At 45.7% G+C, this 24,799-nt stretch overlaps 1 protein-coding gene across 4 annotated transcripts in view; it reads left to right on the top strand.

Annotated features, from left to right (window-relative positions):
- LOC120903479 (protein grainyhead) overlaps positions 1 to 24,799 on the top strand; it is a 186,445-nt gene that overhangs the window by 109,574 nt on the left and 52,072 nt on the right. For all 4 annotated transcript variants that reach the window (XM_040312952.1, XM_040312942.1, XM_040312933.1 and 1 more), the window contains exons 4-5: positions 10,920 to 10,965; positions 11,411 to 11,509. In XM_040312952.1, coding sequence (XP_040168886.1) covers positions 10,920 to 10,965; positions 11,411 to 11,509 — 145 coding nt within the window. The remainder of the gene's footprint in view (positions 1 to 10,919; positions 10,966 to 11,410; positions 11,510 to 24,799) is intronic.

Raw genomic sequence — 24,799 nt, 5'->3', positions numbered from 1 at the left:
GTGCTAAGCGATAAATTAAATCATCAGAATTGAATTATTTCCAATTTTAGACATGTTTGTGCGAGTTCCATCAAGGTAATTGAACTCTTTGGGCCATCTGTAAAGAGTGACGCTGCAGTGTAAAGTTTATTAACCATCATTTGCATTTACACCTTCACAAATGTTCAACTTTACCAGGCACAAAATGAATAGCACAAACAGCGAAAACCCCCGCAAACATCCAACAATACACACGATGTTTATATTTAACGGCACGATTCGCACTTATCATGCGCTGTGTTGTATGCCCTGCCTGGCATACGAATATTGAACGCAAATAAATCATCAATATCCCATTTAAAGCCACCTCCGCTGTCGCAGATAGTGTACGAACATACACACACACATACGCATACACATCTTAATCGAAATCGGCCCAAACGGCCAAAAAGGTGGGTTAAGACCTAAGAGGTGAGATTTTATGCTCATCCATCACCTGTCACAACGTGCCTTTTGCATGTTTGGCCTCCGGGCGCCAACGCCTTTACGACCCGATGCGTGTACTGTCCCACATACACAAAAATGGACAGAAGGGTGGGGAGGGGTATGTGTGAGATAAGCAGAGTAGAGAGGAAGCAACAAAAAAAGGCTGCCAAAACAATGCCAAACAATGTGCGATGCGAAAGAAGCCGCTCGATCATACTCGCACCGCCACTCGGGGCGCTTCATTATGTTCTCGCCGTCATCAGCGCATCCCCAAAAAAGGGGTGCGCACGCGTTGCAAACGATGACCTTACGCCGGCAACATAACGGAACGGCAACAACAACGAATGGACCCCAAACAAAGCTAAGATCGCTGCTCCACCGCGAGTCCGTCTCGCCGGCCGTCCGTCCATGCCTTTGGGCGTTTACTCATGTCGAATTGTTATTTAAATATTTCACCTTACACCAGGCTGTGGCTGTTAAAATGCGGCTACAGCATGTAACCTGGCGCAAAGAGCAAGTGAGCGGGATGGTTTAACAACAGCAATAACAGTGCTTTCTTATTCGCGGTATGGTTTTGGTCGTTTTTTTTTTCTCCACACCGCCCCCTTAAGACCATCGCGTACACACAAAGAGGTGCGATCGGCTTTCGATCGGCTTGTCGCATTTCTCTGCTCCACTCCGTTCAAACACACGGGGTTTGCTGTTGAGGATTTTATCTAGTCACCTTGGTCATGGTTCTCGCAACATAACGGTGGTCAAGTGTATGACGGCTGATATCTACATTTATGCATTTCCTACCGTCGTGGTCTAGCGTTGTTGCGCCCACCCATTGCGAAAATTGCCCTTGTGCACCCACGCCCGCCACGGCTACTCGGGATTGTTGCCATTGGGCTGTTGCTGCTGCTCCGTTACGAACAGAAGCGCCGTTATGCCGCTGGCGCGTAAGTGTACGCGTTTCGGAAAATATTGTGTTTAGATGAAAAGTAATGATTGCAAAAAACGGGGAAACGTTTGGCCGTGCAATTTGTCGGAAGAGTCGGAAGCTAGAATACACCCTTCGCTTGCCTTTGTGCCCTTAGGCGATTGACATAATTCTTAATCCAATGTGGAAAGATAGGCTAATCTCAAGTGCTACGGATCGGTGGGTGGAAATTTAGCATCATACAGCACATTTCTGTGTTTGATCATTTGGATTGATACATATATACGAAAGTTTTTGGTAATGTTTGAAGAATGATTAGTTCTTCAAATAAAATTGTAGAATAACACACTAAATCACATGATATTACAAGCATGTTAGCAATATGGCAGAGTTATTAACTCTCTCTGCAGGAATCATAGTAGAATTTCCAATTATTTGAAATGCAAAATAAAACAACATGTGTCTCAAATTATCTCCGTAACTTTAACTTTTAATATACCACATCCAGTAGTATTTGTAATAAAATGTGACAGTCTTTGTGATAGTGCATGAAAAACGATTGGCTCGAAAGAAATATTAAATGATGATCACATTTAGGCATTATTTAATACCTTTGTGCCCTTGTAACTCTATGCCCATCGGCATCCATCATACGAAGACACTCAACAAAGCCCGTAAATGGCTTAACCTTATCAATTTTTCTACTCCATTCATTCGTCTTTGGCTCACCCGCGCTTAGAATTTAGTCTTTTTTGTCAACAGACAGTGGATTTATTGCGCACTCCATAAGAGACTGGTGGCTTCCCGCTCTCATAATAAGGAACTCTTTAATCAATAACAGCAGCCAGCAACGACTCATCCCCGTGCTCGGGGCCGCCAAGCAGCCCGCGAAGTACTTAATCACCCAAACACCCGTTTGTGGCCGCGTCGAATCGATTCTGCTCGCTGGCCGCCAAACGCCGCCCCAAAACGTTCGATTGCAAACGATACGTGCGGTGGATGAATAAATTACCGAACATACCGTCGGTGGATGAAAAATATTGATTTATACACCGGCCGGCCAAACGGAACGAAAATGGCAACGGGAGCGAGTGTGTGTGTGTGGCGTTGGTGCGGTTGGCGCGGTTGGACGTCACTCGATTTCCCGACCCGAAAGAGTGTGAATAATTGGTAAAGATACCGTGCGAGATCGCTACGCAGAGACAAACCCGCGCTTTGCTCCTAGAGCACACACAAACTCACACAGAGAGTTAAGAAGATTCAACACACTCTGCTTTCCGCGGAATGGTCTGTTTTTGGTATTGAAAAAAAATCACCTTCGACACGGTTGCCCGCTCGAACGGAATCTATTCCCCTAGCAATGAATTCCAAATGATGTGCATCCGTGTTTGTTATTTGTGTGTTGCTCCGGTACGGTGGAAAAACTGTCACGAAACGATCGCGATCGTCTTTGCCTGAAAGCATACAAACCTTTTAATCCAATAAATTAAAAATCCACCTCCCCGCAAGAAACCCAAGCGAGAAAAAGTGGAAACAGACATTCAGATACGATATCGAAACGGTTTTGGTATGTGAAGATGGAAGAAGACAGTAAGCGACGCTTAAAGGACGAAAAAAACAATATCAAAAGAAAGTAAAATGGAATTGGAGATTGTGCAAAGAGAAGATACACAACAAAAAAACCTAAAAATAAATCGAAAGGGATGCTACGCGTCCTTCAAGCGAAAACAAAAAACGATAGAGTTTAATAAAGTTTGACTTATAAAAACGCATTATTCATTTTTTCAGTAAGGCGAACAGGAAGATCGCAACAGTGAGGGAAGCGACCGTTGATAAACAAGGCGTTATTACATGAAAATCTGTTTTTTTCGGTTTTCGGTGATAATATTTATTCCAAAACAAATTTAGTGTCTCTATAAGCGCCCGCGACCCAGTGTCAGGTGCAGTAATTAAGGATTTGTGTCAAAGCATATCCCATTTTATCGGTGAGCTTTGTTTGCAGAGCGCAGCTTTTATGCAAACAGAAAGCTCTAATCTAGCTTAATTTTAAGAGATTCAACCAACGCGAGCATTCATTAAGCAATCGACAACAAAACCGAGCAACACGGGCTGCGCTTGAGTATCGATATGTGTCTGCCTGCCAAAACCACATCGAATTGTACCAACCACGACAAATCAGGTAATCCGACAGTATGTGTGTGTGTGTGTGTGTGTGTGTTGGAAATCGCGTCGTCGTCATATCCGCGTCGGAAATCGACGCTCGATCGACCACAATAGCGGCAGAAAAATATTTTAATTCGATTAGAGAGCGCGAGGGAGCGCAAGGGGAACGGAAGGTGACATAAATTAGAAATTAGGCATAATCAAGCGCGAACAAACTTATGTGCGGCCGTGTATTCGGTGCTAGCGCGCGGCTTGAGGACTCAACGACAAACAAAAAAACGCTCCCGATATGGGAAATTGTTTGAATCGTAAGGTTCAGATGAGTTTCGAGCGGGTTTCTAATGTTTTACTTTAAGTTCTCATTTAAACGCGGATGAAATTTATAGTCAAATTCTAATCGAAACACTGCCGTGTTGCTGTTGATTGTGCGTATTCATATTGCGTCTGTTTTACGATCGCACGGCTGCTGTTTTATTCGATCGATTCAAAAGGAAGCGATTAAAAGTGTCACTCGCTTTGGAAAAGGGTTGAGCGCGAACATTAAAGTTCGGCGTTTGGAATTTGTGAAGCAGTTTTGGGCCGTAATCTGTTCCAGCGGAAGACAATCTGTGTGCTTTGCCGAAGCATTCATTGAAATCGTTTCATAATAGATTGAGACTTTTAGAATTTGTACAGAAATGGATACCAAATCAGAAAGCTATTGACCACCGCAAAACGAACCAGAATAAATTGGTTTCTATTTAAAAAAGCGACGCTTTATTTGAGTCATACTTCAAGCGGAAAATCAACACAACAAAAGGCAGGACAATATTTTGAAAGAATGAGCCGAAAGCTTCTTTAACTTTAAATGACAAAAGCAGCTCGTTAACTACATAAATTCAACGTCATAATTGAACCACCGTTATGCAATCGTAGAAAAAAAGCGCGCTCGCACCTTTGTTTAGTGCAGTATTCCACGATCGACCACAGAAAGGTTCACCTTTGCTCAGCTTCACTAATAAACCCTCGGTCCCGGGATGGTGGATCGCATCAAACCAACAAAAAATAAACGATACTAATCGTTGCTAGTCTGTATAGTTAGCGAGGATCATAAAACGATACCACCGATACCTGCCAATGAAACGCTGTAAGCGTCTGTGAACAAAGCGCCTCTCTGACACACATTTCCAATCGGTCACATCGTTAGCGGGGAGGAAAAGATGACTGAGCTGCGGATCACTGCGTGCTGTTGTGTGTTGTGTAAAAATTTCTCCTCCCAAACTCTACACCGACACAAACGAAGCCAGATTGGCTGTAAAACAGGCGTGAGACATTTGTTCCAATTAAGAAGCGTTTCTGCTCCGCGGCCGATAGTATGCCGATTGAGCCCTTGAGAAGGAATCGTTTCCCTCGGGCATGAAAATGAGCAGACATTCTTCACTGTCCTGCCCTGAAAGGAAGCAAATGCGGTAGCAAATGATAATCCACATCCTAAACACACACTCGCACACCCAATGGGCAACACGCTTTGCAGTGGCAAAAAAGAGGAGGCAGCTTGTGAGATCTCGTCTCTAAATTCACTAGAGATTAATCCGTCTGCTAGGGATCGGAAGATCGAACCCTTTCCGGAACGGGTCGCTTGCTGTGACCAAACGAACGAACCATCGAAACGATGCTTATCGAGCCGGTGCATTGAAACGGCCGGCCGTGGGCTCGTGTGTAATCGAGTAGGTGGAGGTTGCGATCCCTGCGGTTCGTTACATTCATCCCTTACCACACGCGCGGGCACTGAAATGGGAAAAGTCTGTGGATCGGAGAGGCGCTCTCGGAAGGAAAGAGATGCTGCAGCACACGGTCACCGATAATCGTTCGTTTGTTTTCTTCGCTTTTTTCGCGATTAATATCTCAACGCTGGGTTCGTGGGAAGCAGGTAGCACATGCGAAGGGGTTCGTCGCTTATGCGCCCCCGTTTAGTGCGAGTGTCTTTTGTCACTGTCGATTAAAATTTTAATGCTAACAATCGCTCGTTGAATGGAATTTCTATGCGTGTGTGTGTATGTGTGTGTATGCGATTGGATGTGTTTCTTCTTCGTTAGCTTATGCTTTCTTTTTCTTCTCCCGTTTGCATTTGTAGCGCTTGAAAAGTTAAACGATTATCATTTTAGTGTTGAAAAAAGGCGGGAGTCAAAGCCAAGATGTGAAGTGGCGAGATGGCGAAAAGCCAAAAAAGAAAGACAATTCATTCTGTTGCAACAATAAAGGCATTGAATGATTTGAATGAAAATAGAAACGTATTCACTAGCTCAAACTTTTCAAAAGCCTAACGGACTCTCCTTCTCTCTCTTGGGAGCAGTAAATCGATGCCTTTGGGAGGTTCGATCCCGGCTTATGGGAAGGAATATCAGCAAACGGCGATATGATTGCGACTAAACATTCCCCGAGCAAAATAGGAAGAACAAAAAACGACAGTCCCAACCATGTCACCTGTGGCAACAACGGCATTTTACAATCCTTTTTCGTTCGGTCGTTCTACTCAAGCGATACGGAAAGTGGAGCAGAAAGAAGCAAATGGGAACAGCACAGCAGACAATGCGGATGCGGTAGAAAATATGATAGATAGCCTAACCTCCACCCGTCGGACAAGCGGGCCCCGTCCACAACTAATCATATTATCCAGGAATTCTTCCCCGGAATCTCCGATCAGAGCTCGCGCTCGCAAGGAAATGGGATTTGATCCCCCATCTCTTCCGGCGTCTCTGTATGATATGCCTTCGAAAAGGAAAAAAAACGCTCCTGACACTCCGCTGAGTTCTCGGTAGCGGATGGATTGCGTTGGTTGTAAATTTCCCGCAGCTAAAAGCTAGATAAAAACAAATGCCATACCGTGGTACCGGCTACTGTGGATTAAGTCGGGTCGGGCACACCTTACCAGTGCTTTGCTTCTTTGCTGTCCAGTAGCAGCGTGCCTCGGTGTGTTCGGTAAAAGCCGAATTCATCCCCCGAGGGCTTCTGCCTTTTGATGTGGAGGGAGTGCGGTAGTCAATCTCTGCTCTGTTGATGGATTTGTGCTGCTTGAGAGCTGCTGTCTAATCTAAACTGACAAGCGCAACGGAGCGTTCGAGTGTGAGCGTGTATTTGGCATTTCTATTTGTTAAACAAATCGGAGCTGCAAATCGACGGGAAATATTCTCAGAAGAATTGGTTCGCTGCCAAGAATATCTTATTTTCTTTTTTATTGTGATGTTGTTCGATTATCTTAACAATTAATTTGAGCTTAAAAACAAGATCAAATAAGTTTGTAAAATATGTTAAAATCTTTTATTAACTTATTGCGACTTCAGTGAAATTGTTCACATTTGGAACCTTCTTTCCAATAATCTAATTACAATCCCAAGCTGCCTTCTTCTCCGCAATTCCCCTAAAGCAACGCACGCAATCCCCTTTCACCAGCTCGCAGACGAATAAAAACCGGAGCACTTTCTTTCCTCATTATTATTTATTATTTCCGAATTGTTATGATTAGACGAGCGACCAGACGAATCTTGCCCGAAAAAAAACGCAAACCTTACCATCGTACACACACATACATTTCTGAATGTTTTACCTTCGCGCCCCTTTGCCGAAGTGTGTATGTTTGAGTGCGACTGTGTGTAAGGATTTATTCTTCTGCTGCGCCCTGCCTTGCAACCGGCAACCGTTGCGCAAAGGATCATGCATCATGCGCAAGGAATTACACGAGCAGTAGAGGCCAAAAAAAGCACACGAAGGCATAATTTATAGCCACCCAGAGGCGCCAGACATTCGCGGCGACCGGGGGCTTGGCTGAGGCTGAGGATGAGAGGGAGATTTCTCTATAATGTTGTAATGAATTTCCTGCACCGGTACCGAGCCCAGTGACTACTGTGCTACTGTGCGGATCGTTTTCAAATCCCAGATTAATTTCCTTTCATTATACGATGTACGATACCCGTACTGTGCGCTCGATTTATCGCCTTTTGCTGCCTCTCGCTCCAGCGCATGCGTTCGATCGTACGATTTACCAACGCGCCGCCCGAAGCCTAATCCTGCAGGAATTTGCCAGCACGAGGAAAGCCATTCCAAAGGGAAAAACCTTGTGAGAACCGACCAACAACCAGTAGCACAGTTGTAGCGTGTCGTTGCATTGCTTGACAACTTGACTGCCGTTTGGTTGCTTTTTCGTGTGCAGTATGGCTTCGTTCTTTTCATTTCTTTCACTCATTATGCAAACCAAACATGCAAGCGACAACATTAAACGTCAAAACAATTACATTTTTCTTTCGTGTCATTTCGTTAGCGTTGTTTTGGGGTGGAATTTTCTTTTTCTAAGAGGAACCTGGAGTGTGTGCTATCCATCGTGTGTCGAATGTGAGTTAATTGATGTGGTAACAATTGACAACATAGACCTTTTTGAAAGCGATTTTAAACGCACAAGAATTAACAAACGTTCTCAACCAATGAAATTTAAAGTCTCAAATGAAGAATCGTTATGCTGGTTCGGGAATAAATTTAAGGATAATTAAAATTTTGTACATAAATTCAAATTGCTAAGCTTTCCTCAAAATGTCATATCATTTCCTTGAAAGCACTTCAACACTATTCCATCCTGACGACTGTCTCGCTTTGCCGCTACGTTGAAGTAACTTTATTATCCATTTCCTGTGCAAATTATCCCGCCACTCAAACACACACACACACATACAAATACACTACCTAATTCAACAACAAAAAAAACCCGAGTCAAAAATCCACCTGAAAACGACGCACATTTATGGCAGCGACAGTCGTCCTCGTGTCCTCGCTAAAGATTCGGACAAGTCGTCGTCACCGTCAGACCAAAACCCGGCGCAACAATTACACGACCACTACGGGGCCATAAAGAACCCATTATCGCTCGCTCGACGGTGGATGCAAAATTTCCGAGGGCTGGGAACGGCTGGGAAGACGGATGAGAGACGAGAGCTGATGTGCGGTCGGGCACACCCTGGGAAAAGCTAATTAATGGGCTGAGCTCTCTCGGGCACGGTAGTCATAAAGCCATTCCGGGCCGTCCCTCGACAGGGCATTAGGACGAGCAGCCTAGCAAACGAGACATGTTTTGCTCTAATTTAATGTTCGATTTTTAAATACGTTTTATGTAAAACACGTTTCGGTGTTACAGTGATCGGTCGTTATTTTTTTAAACATTATTTTTAAGTAACCCAGTTTAGATAACGTAATCTGTGTTTTTCTTCAAAACGCGACGTGTTATGGCGGAATGTGATGTATTTTTCTAGCATTGAAAAACAAAATCATGAATAATTTATACTACCCCTACTATCACAGCCCCCAAAACCACCCTCCCCGGGATCCAAATTAAACGAACAAATGCAACCGCGGCCCCATAAAAATGGGAGCAAAACACTATGCGCACTCGGGAAAGCGCTCCGCAGCCCCAAAACAGCACGTAAACAAACCAAACAAATTGGCCCTGCTGCAGCCGTTTCGTGGCTTGACACACACACACACTCACGTACGCAGGGTTTTATATCCTTGGAGACAGGTTAATTCACTCATTCCCGTAATTCATTTAAATACCGTACAGTTTACACCAATAAATACATATTCTTCTCGGGGCTTTCTCACCCTCAGCTTCTTCGTCCAGCTTTATCACACAAATCGCGTTCTGTTTTCTGACAGCACGAGAGCACATAAAAATATTTACGATCGCTCCAGATATCGCGCAAGATTGTTTCTGTGGTGCTTTTGGCTTTGTAGTATGGATTTTGTGTGTTTGTTGGGTGTCTATAAAAATGCAGCGCAGGAGAAGGCAGCAGCAGCAAAGGGTTAGGAAGGGAGGGTAAGAAGTCCACCTCAAATATTATAACCCGCACACAACCCCATCGGAAAACACCTCCGTAAAAGAAGGGGTGGGGGGGGAGTCGAGATGCTGTTCACAGCAAAACGATCGGTTCTGTCGTCTGTGTTTTTTTACGATCAATCAGCTGAAATCTCTCATATTTTTCACTCCCTTCGCGGTACTGTGCCCCGGAACCGGGAAGGGAACTCCTCCCTGGGCAGAGGCGAGGTATTTATTATGATTTTATGTAAATTGAATCTGCTGAATTTTTTTTATGGTCACTGTCGCGTCGCGTTGCCAGCTCTGGTCCGCTTTGCGCGCGCGCGAGTTTGGGGCACGATTTGCGTCAGGTGGTTTGGGCTCGGGCCTCGCCACCGTTGCTGGGACGCTGGAAACTCTCCAAAACTTAATTAGCTACAGAATGGGGAGCATCCAATCCGGGGTAGGGTTGTTTAATCGAAGTGTGGAAGGATAGGGCCGCCTTGGGAAGATTCATTCCCTTTTGCGGCAATGACGACGACGACGACGACGAGTTTGGTAATAAAATGTGAGACTGAAAAACTATTTCACGCAGATTTGCTCCACATCTAACGAAACTTTATTTAAATACGGCTGCATTAGGTGCATTTCCACTGCTTTCGCTGCAACAAGTGTCGACTCGGTGGGACACACTCGAGGCGAGCAAACCTAGCACAGGCGTTACCAGCTCGCGGTGTCCTATAAAAGCATAAATGTTTATGATCCTTTCCCAAACGAGATCGTTGCGTGTCGGCTTTCACCAGGATGCACCAAATCCCGCTGCACAGCAAATGATAAATATTTTAATTGCATTTATAAAGCCGTGCTTGCACTGGCCGGCCTTTAACGCGGATAAGGGCTGGGCGGATTCTGCTTCATTCATGGGCTATTCATGGGCGAACGCTTACACACGGTTATGTGATTTTATGAACAAGAATTTATTGTACCCATCCCGATGGGTGTGTTTGTCTGGCTGAAAGTGTTGCTTTAGCGATGGCGCAAATTGCAAGCAAACTGCACACTAAGTCCGCCACGCGATACACGCGGCGAAAAGGCGCCAATTTAACTGCTAGCGCGTTACGCGTCACTTTACGAGCTGACGACGAGTGCCTGCCAGTGGAATGGTAGCAGGAAACACATTTTCATTCTGCCGGTGATACAAAAAAATCACACCTAAAGGAGGGTCCTAAAGGTAGAAGCAGCGCGAGCAAATGAATATTTCGACGCAATAATCTTAAACACAATTTATGTGCCATTTCCGCGGTAAATGACTTGCAAAAGTTTCGTCGTTTCTAATGAAAAATTGTTTTATTTCTTTCCTTTTCCGGTTTCATCCTATCGTTGCCGTGCCTTGCACTTGCTGACAACGATGAATGCTGCCTGACTATGCTGCTACTGACGACGATCGCTTTACGCTTGCGATGGCCACTGCGCAATTCACGACGTGCCACGATCTTGGCTCATTATCGTCCGCTTTAACCCCTGCTGTCAATGCCTGCCCGTCGACCCGTGCAGCACCAATGCCGGCGCCAAGCTGAATGGACAAACGCTGCAAGCAATGGTAAGTGAACTCTTTTCTTCTAATATTTCCACGCATCAGGATTATTTTACGCAAGAGAAAACCCCGTACAGAAAACCCTTTGGATGAAAATTCGAGCTGTGAGCGTCTCCGTACAAGCCGCTCACGCACGTGAGTGACCACAACGCGCGGGCTCTCACGAAGCTTGCGCTTCTACAGCTCCGACAAAAAGTGGGCGTGTTTAAGCGCACACGTTGTAGAAAGCAGGAGTAGGGGAAGCCGAGATTGCTCGTCTTGCTCGTGGTAGAAGCGTTACCAGTGCGTTACGAGACGTTATGACTGCGTTTCGCGCGCTCGATCGCACCTGTTTGTTTATGTTTTGAATTTAGACGTTTGTTACAACATTAATAGGATTTAACTTGAAATTATTTAATACAATAATACAAAAAATATAACAAATTCTAACGAAACTTTCGTCACCAAATAGGATCTGCTGCTCGGTGCTCACCCATCATCACAGGCAATCAACGTGAAGCGTGAGCCGGAGGATCTGCGCAAGGAGCCGAAAAATCCCCGCAACCAAAAGGTACGTTTTTCCTTCCATGGTACAACTCATTTCCACAAATCATACGGTTAAAGTTAGTATCATCATTCGTTCGGGTTGTTGTTTAATGTCCTCATATTGCATCGATCGCAGAAACCATCCCAAGAGGGAATCAAAATGATTAATTATCGGTGTCAGGAGCTCCTCCTTTCCCAATGCACGTTAGGGAAAGGCACATTTTAGCAGCATGTTGTACTACAAGCGAATACTTCTCCTTGGAAAAAAAACTAAATATGGGTACAATCATTTCTAATCTAATCCTGCAAGACAAAGGATAACTTTACTTCTGCATGAATTAGTGGAAAAACGTTCACACCCTCTCATCCCATCCGGTTCGTGCCGCTCATAAACACATTTTTATGTAACCCAATTTCTTATTATTCACCCTCAACCCTCGCTCGACCGGAGACAACCTTCACCGAGCCGACGAAAGCAATCATTAAACATAGCAAAATCTCGTTCCACCAACCCCCCCACCCACCCCAAAGCCATCCATTCAAACGCACGAACTAAAATAAAAAAGAAACAGGTTGATACTTTCAATTTGCCGATAATTTAATTTACCCTGACAGCTGACAAAAGCCGCATATTTCTTGTTTGCTCGCGATTTTCGCCTTTTCTTGCACCACCCGGGGCTTCCCTTATATGGTGGTTCTGCACTGCGCAAATGAAAGCGCCACCGCTCCCGAAACATGAGCCAAGAAGAAGAATAGGAGGAAGAAGGGAAGAAAACAAATCCAACCCGTAACGATCCCCGTTTACATATGATTACGCGCGAGAGAGGAACCAATTGTGTAAGGGATCGGCCACTATCGCCACAAAAGGGAGACCTGGGGGGGGGGAGGTTGACCGAACGCGGGGGTGCGAGGAAGCTTTATCTTTTACACCAACCTCAGCAATCAATCGCTCCAAACCATTCTATGGTTGTCCTTTTTAGTTGTTTCCCCCCTTCTGCGCAGTCGAATGCGCTACGAAAAGCGGATCCTTTTTGCCAGCTCGCCATGCGTGACAATGTGAAATAATGTTGCCAACATCGGTAGTCAACTTTCGCCCGCATCCCTTCGGGGTGTTGGTCCACCTCCACCCCTTCGGCTGGTTAAAAAAAAGCGAAACAGCGAGCGCGATTAAGTGACCGAGTTTTAGAGAGGAGATTCGAATACGAGCACACACACACATAAAGGCACACACCACTATCATCGGTAAAGCGTGTGCGATAAGCGTGCGTTTGTGTGTGGCGCTCGGTGGCCCCCGGAACGATTGACGCCTGAAAATGGTTCGCGATGGTTAAGTTTTTTTGGTTTTATTCCTTAATTTGCTGTTGCTCTCACGCGTACGATCGAGTTATGGCGATTGTTTCTCTCCTTCTCTTTCCCTTGCTCTCGTTATCTTTGTGAAGGTGCGTGTTCATGGGGGTGAGGGTTTGCTTTTCAATGTAAGTTGCCTTTTACTCCCCCAATTCCCTTACGATTGGTGGTTGGTGTTTATTTTGTTACAGTATTTATTACGATCCTTTACGCGCTTGCCGAAACTTTCGCTTCCTTTCTATAATACCTTTACATACGCCCAATTTTACTCGCAATAGCGAAACTCACCATCTGGTGCATCTCTTTCCCTCGACCCAATTTGTTTACAAATTATAAGTACTCCTGTGTCACCACTCCTGTTTGTTGATTTTAGAAGCCCACAAAAACCCAATCGAATTCCCCCTTTTTTCTTCTTCTGTTCAATCGAACCGAATATCAAATTCCTTTTCCTTTGCCTCTCGCCGACCGATTTTTGTGTGTGTGTGTTTGTATACGATATCCTTTCCAAAACGAAAGTATAAGCACACACAGGTGAAAGCACCCTGCAACGTAACACGTGTGTGTGTCGGGTTTGCGGCGTTTTGCGGCCAAGGGTTGTGCGAATAATATTTCCATATTGATCCGATTTTTTATGCCTTGCTTTCTTCAACGTCAACAAGAAAGCAACGGGATCCTGCCCTCCATGCAGCAAGCCCTTTTGACCCTTTCGCTTGCCACTTTCAGCGGGCTTTCCCGTTTTTGCGCAAGCGAAAAACTGCAGGGCGGCACTGCTGCAGCTCAGCGGGACGAATGGAACTCGTGGCAAAAGTGCAATCGAATGCACCGCTTTTTTCTTGTTAGAACGAGGGGACCAACCCAATTGTCATCGCAGTAGGCAATTGCATTTGTCGATTAAACGATTAGAGGATGATGAAAGGTGTAATCGATAGGGGTGGATTAGTTTGTCCCAAATGATTATTGTTGCCTTTTTTTGAAAGGGACAATGCAGGGCAAACCGTTTATTAACTCCATATCAAGTGCATTCAAGAGGGCAGGAACATGACGCAGACGCTGTCACACTGAAACAATAGACAATTTTTGGCTTTTAGAACGACGACAACGTCTCGTGTCGCATTTAACGTCGCGACCAAGGCTCTTCTTCAACTGCTAGACAAGAATAACAGCCCAGAACCACAACAATATCGCTTCCGAGAAACTAAAAATGAATCGCCGAAAGTGTTACCCGTGAGGCGACATAAACCACCTAACCCCATTTCTTTCGCTTGCCATGGCTGCTGATCTGCCCGTTTCCGTTCTGGCTTTCAAGCGGGCCAGTGCAACCGCGATGGGTCATTAAAATGTTTCCTGCCCTTCCAACAACTATATCGTGCCATACGCACCAGTAGCACCAGAAGAAGATTTCACCGACTGTTTATGAGTTTTTTTTTTGTTTGTTGGAAAACGATCTGCAATTATTCTGCGCGGCAGAACAAACCTCGCGTTGCGATGTTGAAAAGCGGAAACATAAAACGCCAAAAAGGTAACAAAAAGACTAAAGGTCTCGACTGGAGCATTTCCCCCGCGCGCTTGTCTGAGCGGTTCGTGCCAAGGCTGGAGGGAAGAACTTTTGGTGGTTCTAAAAACCCTACATTAAACGACACCAGACCCCGCCGCCAGAACGATATGGTAAGGGCTGTTAGAGCGCAGTTTTATGACCATTGCCGGCGTATCGCGCCACCGTGGTGGATCCTCTGGAAACGCCGCGCAAGGAAGCTGCGGCTACAGTTTGTTCCGCGAAGTCGTTGCGCCTTGGACATGCTACGGTGTGCTTTGTGACGTTTTACGATGGTTTAGATGGTTTTGAAAACCGACAAAAACGCACAGGGGAAGAGGAAACATATATGGCAGAAGGGACTGTGCACGTTTCGGGTCGTTCTAATGTTGGACTAAAATCCCAAGGACACTTGGACGCAAAGGAAAACTGATGTGATGTCAACTTTACCCAAAAGTGAAGCACACATGAGCGTTTTGAAAATGGATTTTCATGATAATTTTAGATCTTCTGGATGTTTTGAAGTCTTACATCAGGATATTTGGACACTTTGAGAACTGCCGTACACCAATATCCTTTTTTGATGTTCTTTTGGAAGCTCCACAGAACGAAAATCACTCACTGTGAGCTGGTCTGCCGAGTGTTTGGAAACTCCTGGAAGACACTTCGTCGAGCAGCGCAAAGCCGCTTGCACTCGCGCTTGTACTTGCGCATCCGTGTGCCGCATAGGCCCGTCCCGCTTGCGTACATTGAGTGCCCGCTCATCCACCATCCCCTAAACCATAAACCCTCCACACAAGGGGATGTGTGGGGAGGGGGGAGAGAAGAGGGAAGCCTCTTACTCATTCCTTTACGCACTTCTTGCCGGTTTTCTTTCCTTTCGTCTTCGTCTTATCTCTCTGCGCACCACTCTTCTTCGTCCCATTTCCATCTCTCTTTTTTGTTCTCTCCCTCTCTCTTTCTCGCTCCTTCTTTTTGGTTTCTTTTGTACCATCATTTCAATTGCTCTGTCTCTGTCCCGCTGTTTCCTCTGCTCGTGTCGCCTATGTTTGCTTCCCGTTCTTACACACGCGACCGCTTCCTTCGGAGCATACACGCACCCTGTGTGTGCTTCCCTGGGACTGTGTGTATGTATTCCTTTCCCTCTGTGCAGTGCAGTGGTGCGTTCCCTTTGCCACCTTTCTCCCTTGCGCCTGAGCAACCGCACACTGCCGGCGAGACCGACCGACCGTCCGAGGACGGGAACCTCATCGGCGCGCACAGGCAGCAGCAGCAGCAGCCACTCTGATTACGCCCGGGTCCGGGCTGCTTGATTTAGTCTATCAAAAGACGTTGATGAATCGAGATCGTGGTGCGTGTGCGTTCCTCCGTGTGCGTGTGTGTATGAGCGAGCGTGTTTTGGTTCGAGTTTTCTGATCGTCGGTTCGTCGGTGCGGTGCGTGCGTGAGAATTTTGCCGTGTCCCGTGCGCGTCGTGCTACTACCGGCCGTTGTCCTTGTGTCCGGCTGTTTGAAAGAAACCTACTACCACCACCACCCGACCCTACCATCCCGCTACAACAGCACGTTTCTGTGTTTCGAGGTTAATGCAGGACGTAGATGCGGAAATTTGTTGCTGGAAGTGATTTTTAGTGAGCAAACACGGAAAGAAATAGTGATCGGTACACGATCGTGATTGCAGTTGTGTTGTGTTGTGTTGTGCACACCGGTAAAAGAAGGGCGCATTTGTTTGAGCCACCTGTGAAGAAAAGTGTTTGCCGTCAACAAATTTATTATTTTTTTCCTCATTGGAATTATACAAAATAATCATATAAAAAGGGTGTCTTTAGTTTAATTATTCTTGGTGAGTTTTAAACACTTTTCCGTGTCCTTCTTTCACACTCTACTGGATCCTGAGGGTATATTGCTGCACACAAAGTTCGTGAAATGATGGAAACCAAAGTATTGCTTACTGTCTTGAGCTATGTCTTTAAAAAAAAGTGCAACAATTATATTAATTGAAGCACTGTCTCTGTTCTCAATTTTCCTCCTCCCTGCGGTGCTAGTGTAAAAAAATGGTGCATAATTTCCATACCACTCGTAGCATACCTTCACCACAAGCGCGCACACACACACACCCTTCTGGACGCAAATTTTCCGACCCAAACTCTCCGCTTCATCGATCGATCAGCAAATGGAAAACGGAAAGTGGGGAAAAAGAGTGGGATCGATCACGAATCATGCCCTCCTCGAGCAGTGGCAAAAGTAAAAGGACACTCCGCACCTTCTTCGCAATTCCATTGTTGTGCGTGCGGTGGAAGGCGAAGAAACGGGGGAAAAAAAGAAACGACTGCAATTTTGCCCCACAGTGCCTGTGAGTGGACAGTAATTTATTTTAAATATGACAGTTTAAGGCAAAATTTGTGATCACCGAAAGGAGCTAAAAACAAAAAACCGCAAAAAATCGACATCAAGCGACGAACCTCCTGCTTCTTGCTGGGCTCCGTAGTGCCGCCCGATCGATAAATTATCCACATTTAACAGTGCGTATGCGTGCGTGGTAGGTGCGTGAGTTTACTGTGTTACGTGTGGTTGTTTTTTGGTGTGCGAACGTGCTTGCCGTGCCTGCTGGCAGTGTTTCGTCCTGTTGAGGGCTTTTCTGTCTTGCCACGCTGGACAGTGAATTACTGGCGGCTGTGGAACGGATCTCCCGAGCGTCCTTTGCCGTCTCCTCGCATTGTATGTAATTGTTCGCAACATAATGTTTGCAAGATGTGCCGGCATTTTCGGACGAAAGGAGTTCATTTTTGCGTGCTTTCAAGTACACGTTCACGTGAAACAATTTGATGCGCGCTGCGTTTAAGTTGTGTCGCACGTTGCGTGTTCCGTTCGTGCGTGCTGGTGCGTATTAAACACTGCCGTTGCGAAACTGTGTGCTCTGGTGTATTAAAAAAAGCGGAAGATATTGCAACACATTTTGATACATTGTTTTGAGCCGTTTGAAACGCGTAGAAAGTGATTTGAATTTAATAAACTCGGCTGTCGGTCGGACCAATCGGTTGTGCTACTTAATAACACCTCAAAAACCCACTATCGGCCCATTCTTCCGCCCCGGTTGAGGGCACAATTAAGGGGCACAGCAAACAAAGCCTCAATTAGGCAAAACGGTTTGAGTGTCCGTGTCGTTTGCCGGCGCTTCGCACACACACACACCCAGAGTCATTAGCCGTTCCTAATGAGAGTCGTTTCATTTCCTGGGCTGGTGATGGGACGCCTCCGATCACCTCGGAGTAAAGGTAAACGCGCCATACTGTCCCTTATCAGACAGGTCGTTTTCGGTTGCCAGCAACAAATATCGCACGCAGGAAAAGGCGAAGGAAACGGAGAAGCAGTAGGCCGGCACACCATACCGTGCGCTGGTGATAAGAACGAAAAAGAAGCCTTCCGGGAGGTTCTTGCACCGGCAATTTCGTGTCAATTTAGGTTGCCATCTGAAGCCCCAGTGTTTGAGTGACTGAAACAATAGCTAAAAATAGCACAATCGTGTGGGTAAAATGACTACCTGTGTGTGTTTGTGTGTGTTTGCTGGAGTACTTAACAACAAGCGCACAGTCGTGCATAACAAATGACAACTTATCGAGCTATTATCGGACGGCATAAATTAACTACTCATCTGCTGGGTTGGGTGGCGGGCGGGTATCGCATCAACCCCAGCCCCAGGCTCAGCCCCTCTTCCAAGCAGAAGAAGGTTGACCCAATAGCGGGAGGTCGTGATAGTGTTTTTTTTTTCTTCTCTGCGTTCGTTTCCTATCACTAAAAATGTGTTTAACGTTGTCTTTTTGTTATGTTTTTTCGAACCTCTCTGTATGCTTGTGTGTTTGTATTTTATTTGCCACTTCTTCCTACGCGGTGGGAAATAGATATTGGAATGTAAGAAACGACGATGCGCTAAAGTGTTTCTTCGATTCAGCTAAACCCCCCACTACCACTGCCAAGAGCATACTGTAGTACCCCTTGCGGGTTCCTAGCTGGGTGCTAATTTATGAGAATAAAGAACTGGACAGGGCAGGGCAGGGGCTCACCGCAACGCAACGAATGTTTCCACCTATTAGTAGATTTATCATTAATTAGCGAAGAAAAAATGAGGTAATGTTTGTACAGCGCTGCGGGTGAGAAAACAATCACACGATTTTGTGGCGTTTTTGAACGGTGGCATGGTGGCACAGGAAGAGGACAGCAAAAGAGACACACTCGAAATCAAACAAAAACTCGCTGATGAAAGTGTGTGTGGAGAAAATAATGTCACCCACACACACACACACACACGGGGTTGATTAGCCTCCGCTATCACACCGAATCAACGTGCGCATTGTCCCCACGTGGTGCAGCAGCTTCCGCTCATGGCTGGGAAGCACGCCGTTGATCGTTTCCAATCAGCCACGCTGATGGTGGTGATGAAAATTGGGAAGATAAATCGTGTACGTGCACGGCCTTGCCCTGTGCTTGCCCGATCGAGGACACCTGACCGGGGCGAGGGAGAGAGGGTGCTAGAAAATTATGCAGATTTGTACACGCTGGACACTGGGGGATGGGCATGGGGAAGGGCCATCCACACCGCATAACCTAATCTGGCGCATAAATATTCATAATGCGCGTAGCCCGCTAACCCCGCTCGGCCCGAGCGCATCGGCAATTCGATTGCGATCGGCTAGAGTAATCCGAAGCCGACAGAAATCTCAGCCTTTGCGTCTGTGAAATCTGATTAAAAATTAAATGAGCTACCAATCCTCGCGCCGAGCTGCCGCAAGTGTGTATGCGTGCGTGCGAAGACGCTAGATTTCGAAGGGGATTCGGTGCCGATCATTATATTACTATTCCCCTCGCGATCGGTATTAGCTGAATAGGCCAATACTATCATCATCATCATCATCATCATCAGCATCATGATGATCCTCGGCATTAGCCGGCCGCGGTAACGGGCGAACATTTCATTCCAATTTCGATCGTTTGTGACTGTCTTTCGGTTTCGCTTGCGTCGCCCGCCTCAGTCGAAAGGTTCGTCGCTTGGTGAAGTCTTTCGTTTCGGGGTACGCTTCGCTCCCGGACCAGCCAGCCAATCGCGGCGGAACGGGCGATAAATAAAATCCAAATTTATTGAGTATAATTAAGAATCGAAGGTAATAATTTCGATGCAGATAGAGCAATGTGTTGGTGTGCGTTGTGTGGTGTTTGGTGACTGTTTTTCGAGCGGGCGTACGGGCGCAAAGAAGCTGTGGCGGTAGAAAATAAAAACACAACCATCCCTTTCGGTGTTCGGCGATGCTAAGCAGCAGCAGCAGGTGATCCTGACGCCAAATCGGGGAAGATACAGTTGGTTAATTAATTCTTTTTCAAAAATTATTAGATCTCCACTTCGCTTCACAAGCGAGAGCGTGGTAAGAGTCGCTCCATATCGAGTTACGCTTCATTGCTCACAGAAATGTTTTGAAATACCATCACAATCTTCCCACCAACGGGGGCATTGGATGATCGGGAAAAGCCATGAGTGCCAAAAAAAAAACGGCGAACGATTTTACTCCATTTTGCGCGCGGAGAAACCAATAAAAAAGACGGCGGGGCAAACGCTGTGATATGCTGCCATGCGCCATGACAAAACGGGACCCTAATCGCTCCAATTTCGATGACGATCGTCTCCATTTCCGTCATTTTTTTGCTTTGCTTTTAATTTGCTGAAAAAAATAAAAAAAAAATCATAAAATCGATCTTTGCGTTTTGCGTCGCACACCATTTAAGCACACACGTCCCGTGAGAGTGGGTAATCGTTTTTTGTCGAGTTCATAATTAATTTTGAACTTCACCGCCGGACTGGAAATTAAAATCGGGGCGTAAAATAAATCGAATCAAACGTGTGCATCCTTTCGTTGCAGTCAATGGTCCTCCCTCCCCTCTCAAAAGTAAATAAAAACATTCCAGCAGCGTTAAAAATCGCAAAAATACAGACGTTTTGCGCGTCGTCTCTCCTTCGATTGGGCGCAATACGTGGAGTGTGTGTGTGTGTCGTAAAATGGGGGTTTGCAATTAAAAAATATTAAATGTGAAAATGCACTTAACTTTAACGGCTTACTGCGTGCGCACGCCAACCATTTCTGTGATTGGCTGGAACGGAATTGTTGCGCGTATGAGGATGGTTAAAATATATTTCACATTTCAGAGTGGTGATGGAGGGGGATAAATTATATTTTGAAAAAACGAACTGTTCGTCCATCTTTCACACACTGGCCACTCTGGCGCATTTTTCTCACCCTCCTTCTGTGAGTAATAATCAAAAAAAAGGACATGAACGAGGATAAAATCCTTCGACGATGTGATTTGAAAGTTGCTTACCGACAAAAAAACCGATCCGTCTTACAAGGATCGATGCTGGTGGTGCCGGGCAACAAGGGGTACTTTCACTACTCCCGCGCGAAATAAATTTGGTTTCATTTGTTATTTGATCTGCGCCTCTGCGCCCTGTACCTCCCGAGACCTAATCCTTTTAAATTGACTACGGCCAAAAGGCAAAAAGGCGTGTTGCATTTCAATTTGCTTTCCACTCTCTGGCACGTACAGGTTTCGGTAGTAAACCAAACCAAAACCAAAACCAAAAAAATGCACTTATCTAGATGATCACGTGTTTTATTGTCTTTTAATCCTTCTGTTGCAATCTGATTCGCGAGGGCAATAAAATTTCAATAATCAATGCAGGAGGAGCAGCAAAAACAAATTCCTCCCCGACATGCAATTGGATCGGGAAGGGACTGGGTCCACAAAACCGATCAAAGTGAATGTGTGCAGTGTGCACAGCGGCTGCGTCTGGTAGCCACGGTAAAGCCACAAAGCAGACGCACAAAAAATTGTCACTCGATACCGCACCATACGCGCGGGCGCCGAAATCGGAATCAATCGATCTGTCGTTTCCTCTGCCAAAAACTTGTTTCACTTCGCTACCGGAATAAACGTTGTACACAGAGTTTGCTTAAATTATATAAATCATCAAAACCTCCTCCCCGGACCAAGCCAAGGGGGAGTGATAGTGATTTTCGCCATCATCATCATCATCATCATCGTCATTACATCTTTAGCCAGATTCTTACACTTTCTTTCGCCACGGCAACGATGTGTTCGCAGTTAATTGTTTCGTTTCGCATTATTATTTGTTTTGTTTCGTTTTATCTCTTCATTTTTTTCCTTCCAATGGAGTGATGTTCGTTTTTTTTTGGGAGATTTTCTTCCATTTTATCGCTTCTTTCCAATTTCTCGTATGCCGAAATGAAGCTAATTTACGAACAAATTCTGACCATTTCTTTCTTTTTTCTAATGAGCTCAGCAAATGGATTAGTCAGTTGAGCGTCGCTTGAGTAGGTATTATTATTCACCTCTTCATGGCTTCATTGCGAGCAGTGGGCACCAAACTGCCCCCCCAATCCCTACCCTCCGAGCTGAGCTGAAACTGAACCTCTCTCATAAATTAACGACAAACGACTCACTCCCTGACAGCGCGTATCAATCGCGTTTGCGCTAATGTGATCCATTTTTGATTATTTTTTGTTTTGTTTTCCATTTGTTACTGCTGCTGCTGCTGTTGCTTGTATCTCGTCGTCGTCGTTAGTCGTTTCGGAAGGTTACCCTGCATCGAAGCACTACTTCGGTGGTTATTTCGGTGCCCTGTCCTTCACCGCGGACAAGCGCCCTTTAGCCTCGCGTTTCAGAATGATTGGACAGTTTTTTCTCTCTCTCTCTCGATCGACATCCTTTTTCGGTGCGTCGGTGAACGTTGGTTTTGCGTTTCTTCCGTCGAAGCTTATTTGTGTACGTTGTTTTTGTTTTTTTGCTTACTTCATTATTGGATCATTTGTTTGTTTGCTCTGCATTGTTCGGTCGGTGTCTAAACAGCCAGAGCAAACACATCGCGCCAGCCCCAAAAAACCAGTTTCCTCCATGCTGGAGGGCCAAGAATCGATATTAAGACGCTAAGAATCGGCAACCCGCCGGACCGACAGCCCACAAGCTGAGAGGTGCGCGTAACGGTAGCTGATCTTGTCAGCGGTTTTGTGTAGCGCGAATTACCGTTTTTTTGCTATTTGAGCCTCGCAAATTTTCATCACAACCACGTGGCTGTTTAAAATTAGTTTTGCAATTGAAACTATTTTTCAAAAATAAAAAAAATACGATTGAGCATATTAAACTAATGTTTGAAACCCGAAAATAAATGAACACAAAACCATAGGTATTTGAATTGATTGTTTTAACATCGTCCCGGTACTCGCTGTACGAAAACAAATCAATCATCCGTGCACGTTAAATCCTCTACCAAACACGGAGCGAGAAGCAAACAAAAAAAAAAACAAACAAATACCATCATTAAGCTCAACGGAAATTGAATTTTGACAGTTGTCGTTTTGATTAGAATCAGACGATTGTTAGTTTTTTTGTTATTTGACCGTCTGGTTTCGTACAACATATTTTGCTTCTCGTTTGTTTCTGTAACCTTTTTCTCTCCATTCAATCTATTCTGCGTTGCGTTTGCGTTTGATTTGTTTCCTTCTCTTTGGTCCCGTCCTGACCAGACGGGGTCGCGCTGATAAGACGCACCGTGTAACAAGAAACCCACTCCAAAGACAAAAATCAATCAAACAGAAACATTTAACTTTTTCGATTGTAGGAGTGGGAGGGGAATGCTGGGAGTTTAAGTGTTTAGAAAAATGAAGCGACAAGCTTTTGAGGATACAGGATGCCAAAGCCACACAGAGTGTAGAGAAAGGTGGCTCGGTGGTTTCTTAGTTTCGTTCGCTTCCCACCACTCCGCGAGAAGATCCCACTGAACAAGGTACATGCGTTTTAATCAATGATCATCCAAAAACGGGGGCAAGAGCAGTTATCGGTTCACCCCCATCTCGACGGCGGTGGCCGTTCGTTTGAGTGTTTTTTTTTTAAAATAAATGATGAACCACACAAAGCCCTTCCGCGTGCTTGTCTGTCTGCATTTATTTAGAAACTCAATTAACTCCACAACGGGTCAGAACTGGAGCAATCGAAACAGCGGCTCGCTACGGAACAAAAACAACAAATACTGACCTTCAGCAGTCAGCACGTGAATTCTAAGCCAGTGTGTTGAGTGTGTTACTAAAGACTGAGCTGAATTCTTTCAACGAAAATTGAATATCATGCGCGCCTAGGACCAGGACGAGGAAGCAAACGTTTAATCGCACAATAAAATCCTTCCCCAAACGCCCCACTGGGTTGGGTGCCTTTGGAGCGTTTTCTGTTATTAGAGGCCTTCTTTTGTTGCCCGTCTCACTTGTCTCAGCGCTTGATATAATCACCCTCCCCGATTTGCCATTACGACACACGGAACGAACCCGCCGGGCGTACGCGTACCACATAGGCACGGGCTAGGCGCATGGGCCGCCCGGTTTCGGTAGCGACGGATGCTGATCAATCATTTTAATTTTTATTCCACTTTTTTTTCGCGATCAATCTCAAAAGCCATCGTTAAGCGTTTCATAATCGCAAGCCCGGTGGCGATCGGTGATAACCGACGGGCATGAGCGGTACCGCATGCAACACGGTGCGTGTGTGCGCTCTGGTTCTTTGCACAGGGAGGAGCAATCTGTCTACTAACTATTTCGTTACGGGCAGGTGGGTTTTGCTTTTATTTTGACTTATGCTGTTAAATAACGCTACGCTACGACGCGTTAAATCACAGGGTAAAGAGGAAACCGTGTCCCAGTAACGAGCCGATGGAAACATTTCCCACCGCAATTACATTAATTTCGCAACATGCATGTACGACTGCTCGCTTTATCGTGTGTAAGATGCAATCGAAATTAAACTAAACATAAAAACGTTCAACGATCGACCGTGCACATCTTCATCAACATGCATTCCCCCTTCATTATCGTCCCCGTGTAGCCGTTTCACCGATCATGGGCCGTTTTAATTAATCCATTCTCACCCGGGCTCGCTCGCGCATCCGAGCAGCAGTACATAAATTTCCGCGTAACAACAACCACCGTTTGTAGTAGTTTGTAGTTTCCATCATTTCACGATCTGTGCAGAAATCGATCCCCTTTTTTGCTCAATCCCAATCCTCCCTCGATTCTATCTCGCCCCCTACTACACGCACCTCGCGCGAAAAACTCGGATCGCTCGTGTGAAAGCTTCATTCAATAATCCACCTACTGCACACACACACCCTGTACAGTCCCTGGCCGGTCGGGGCTGGTGTGACGCTAACAAATTGCAGGAAACGGCGCAAACAGTGCGACACAGTGCTGCGACGACGGTTCCTCGCATCCTTGCTGGCGCCACGCACGAACGCATTAAATCAGGTGTGCCCGCCGACCCGGCCCTGTCGCGTCTGTTACAGGGGGTACACACGTTCCCTTTTTGCTTCCATCCTCTCGCTCCCTTCGCTTAC

The sequence above is a fragment of the Anopheles arabiensis genome, chromosome 2, assembly GCF_016920715.1.
Source record: "Anopheles arabiensis isolate DONGOLA chromosome 2, AaraD3, whole genome shotgun sequence".
Classification (NCBI taxonomy): Eukaryota; Metazoa; Arthropoda; class Insecta; order Diptera; family Culicidae; genus Anopheles; species Anopheles arabiensis.
Note: the sequence above shows the minus strand (reverse complement) of the source record. Positions and strands in the feature narration are given on the sequence as shown.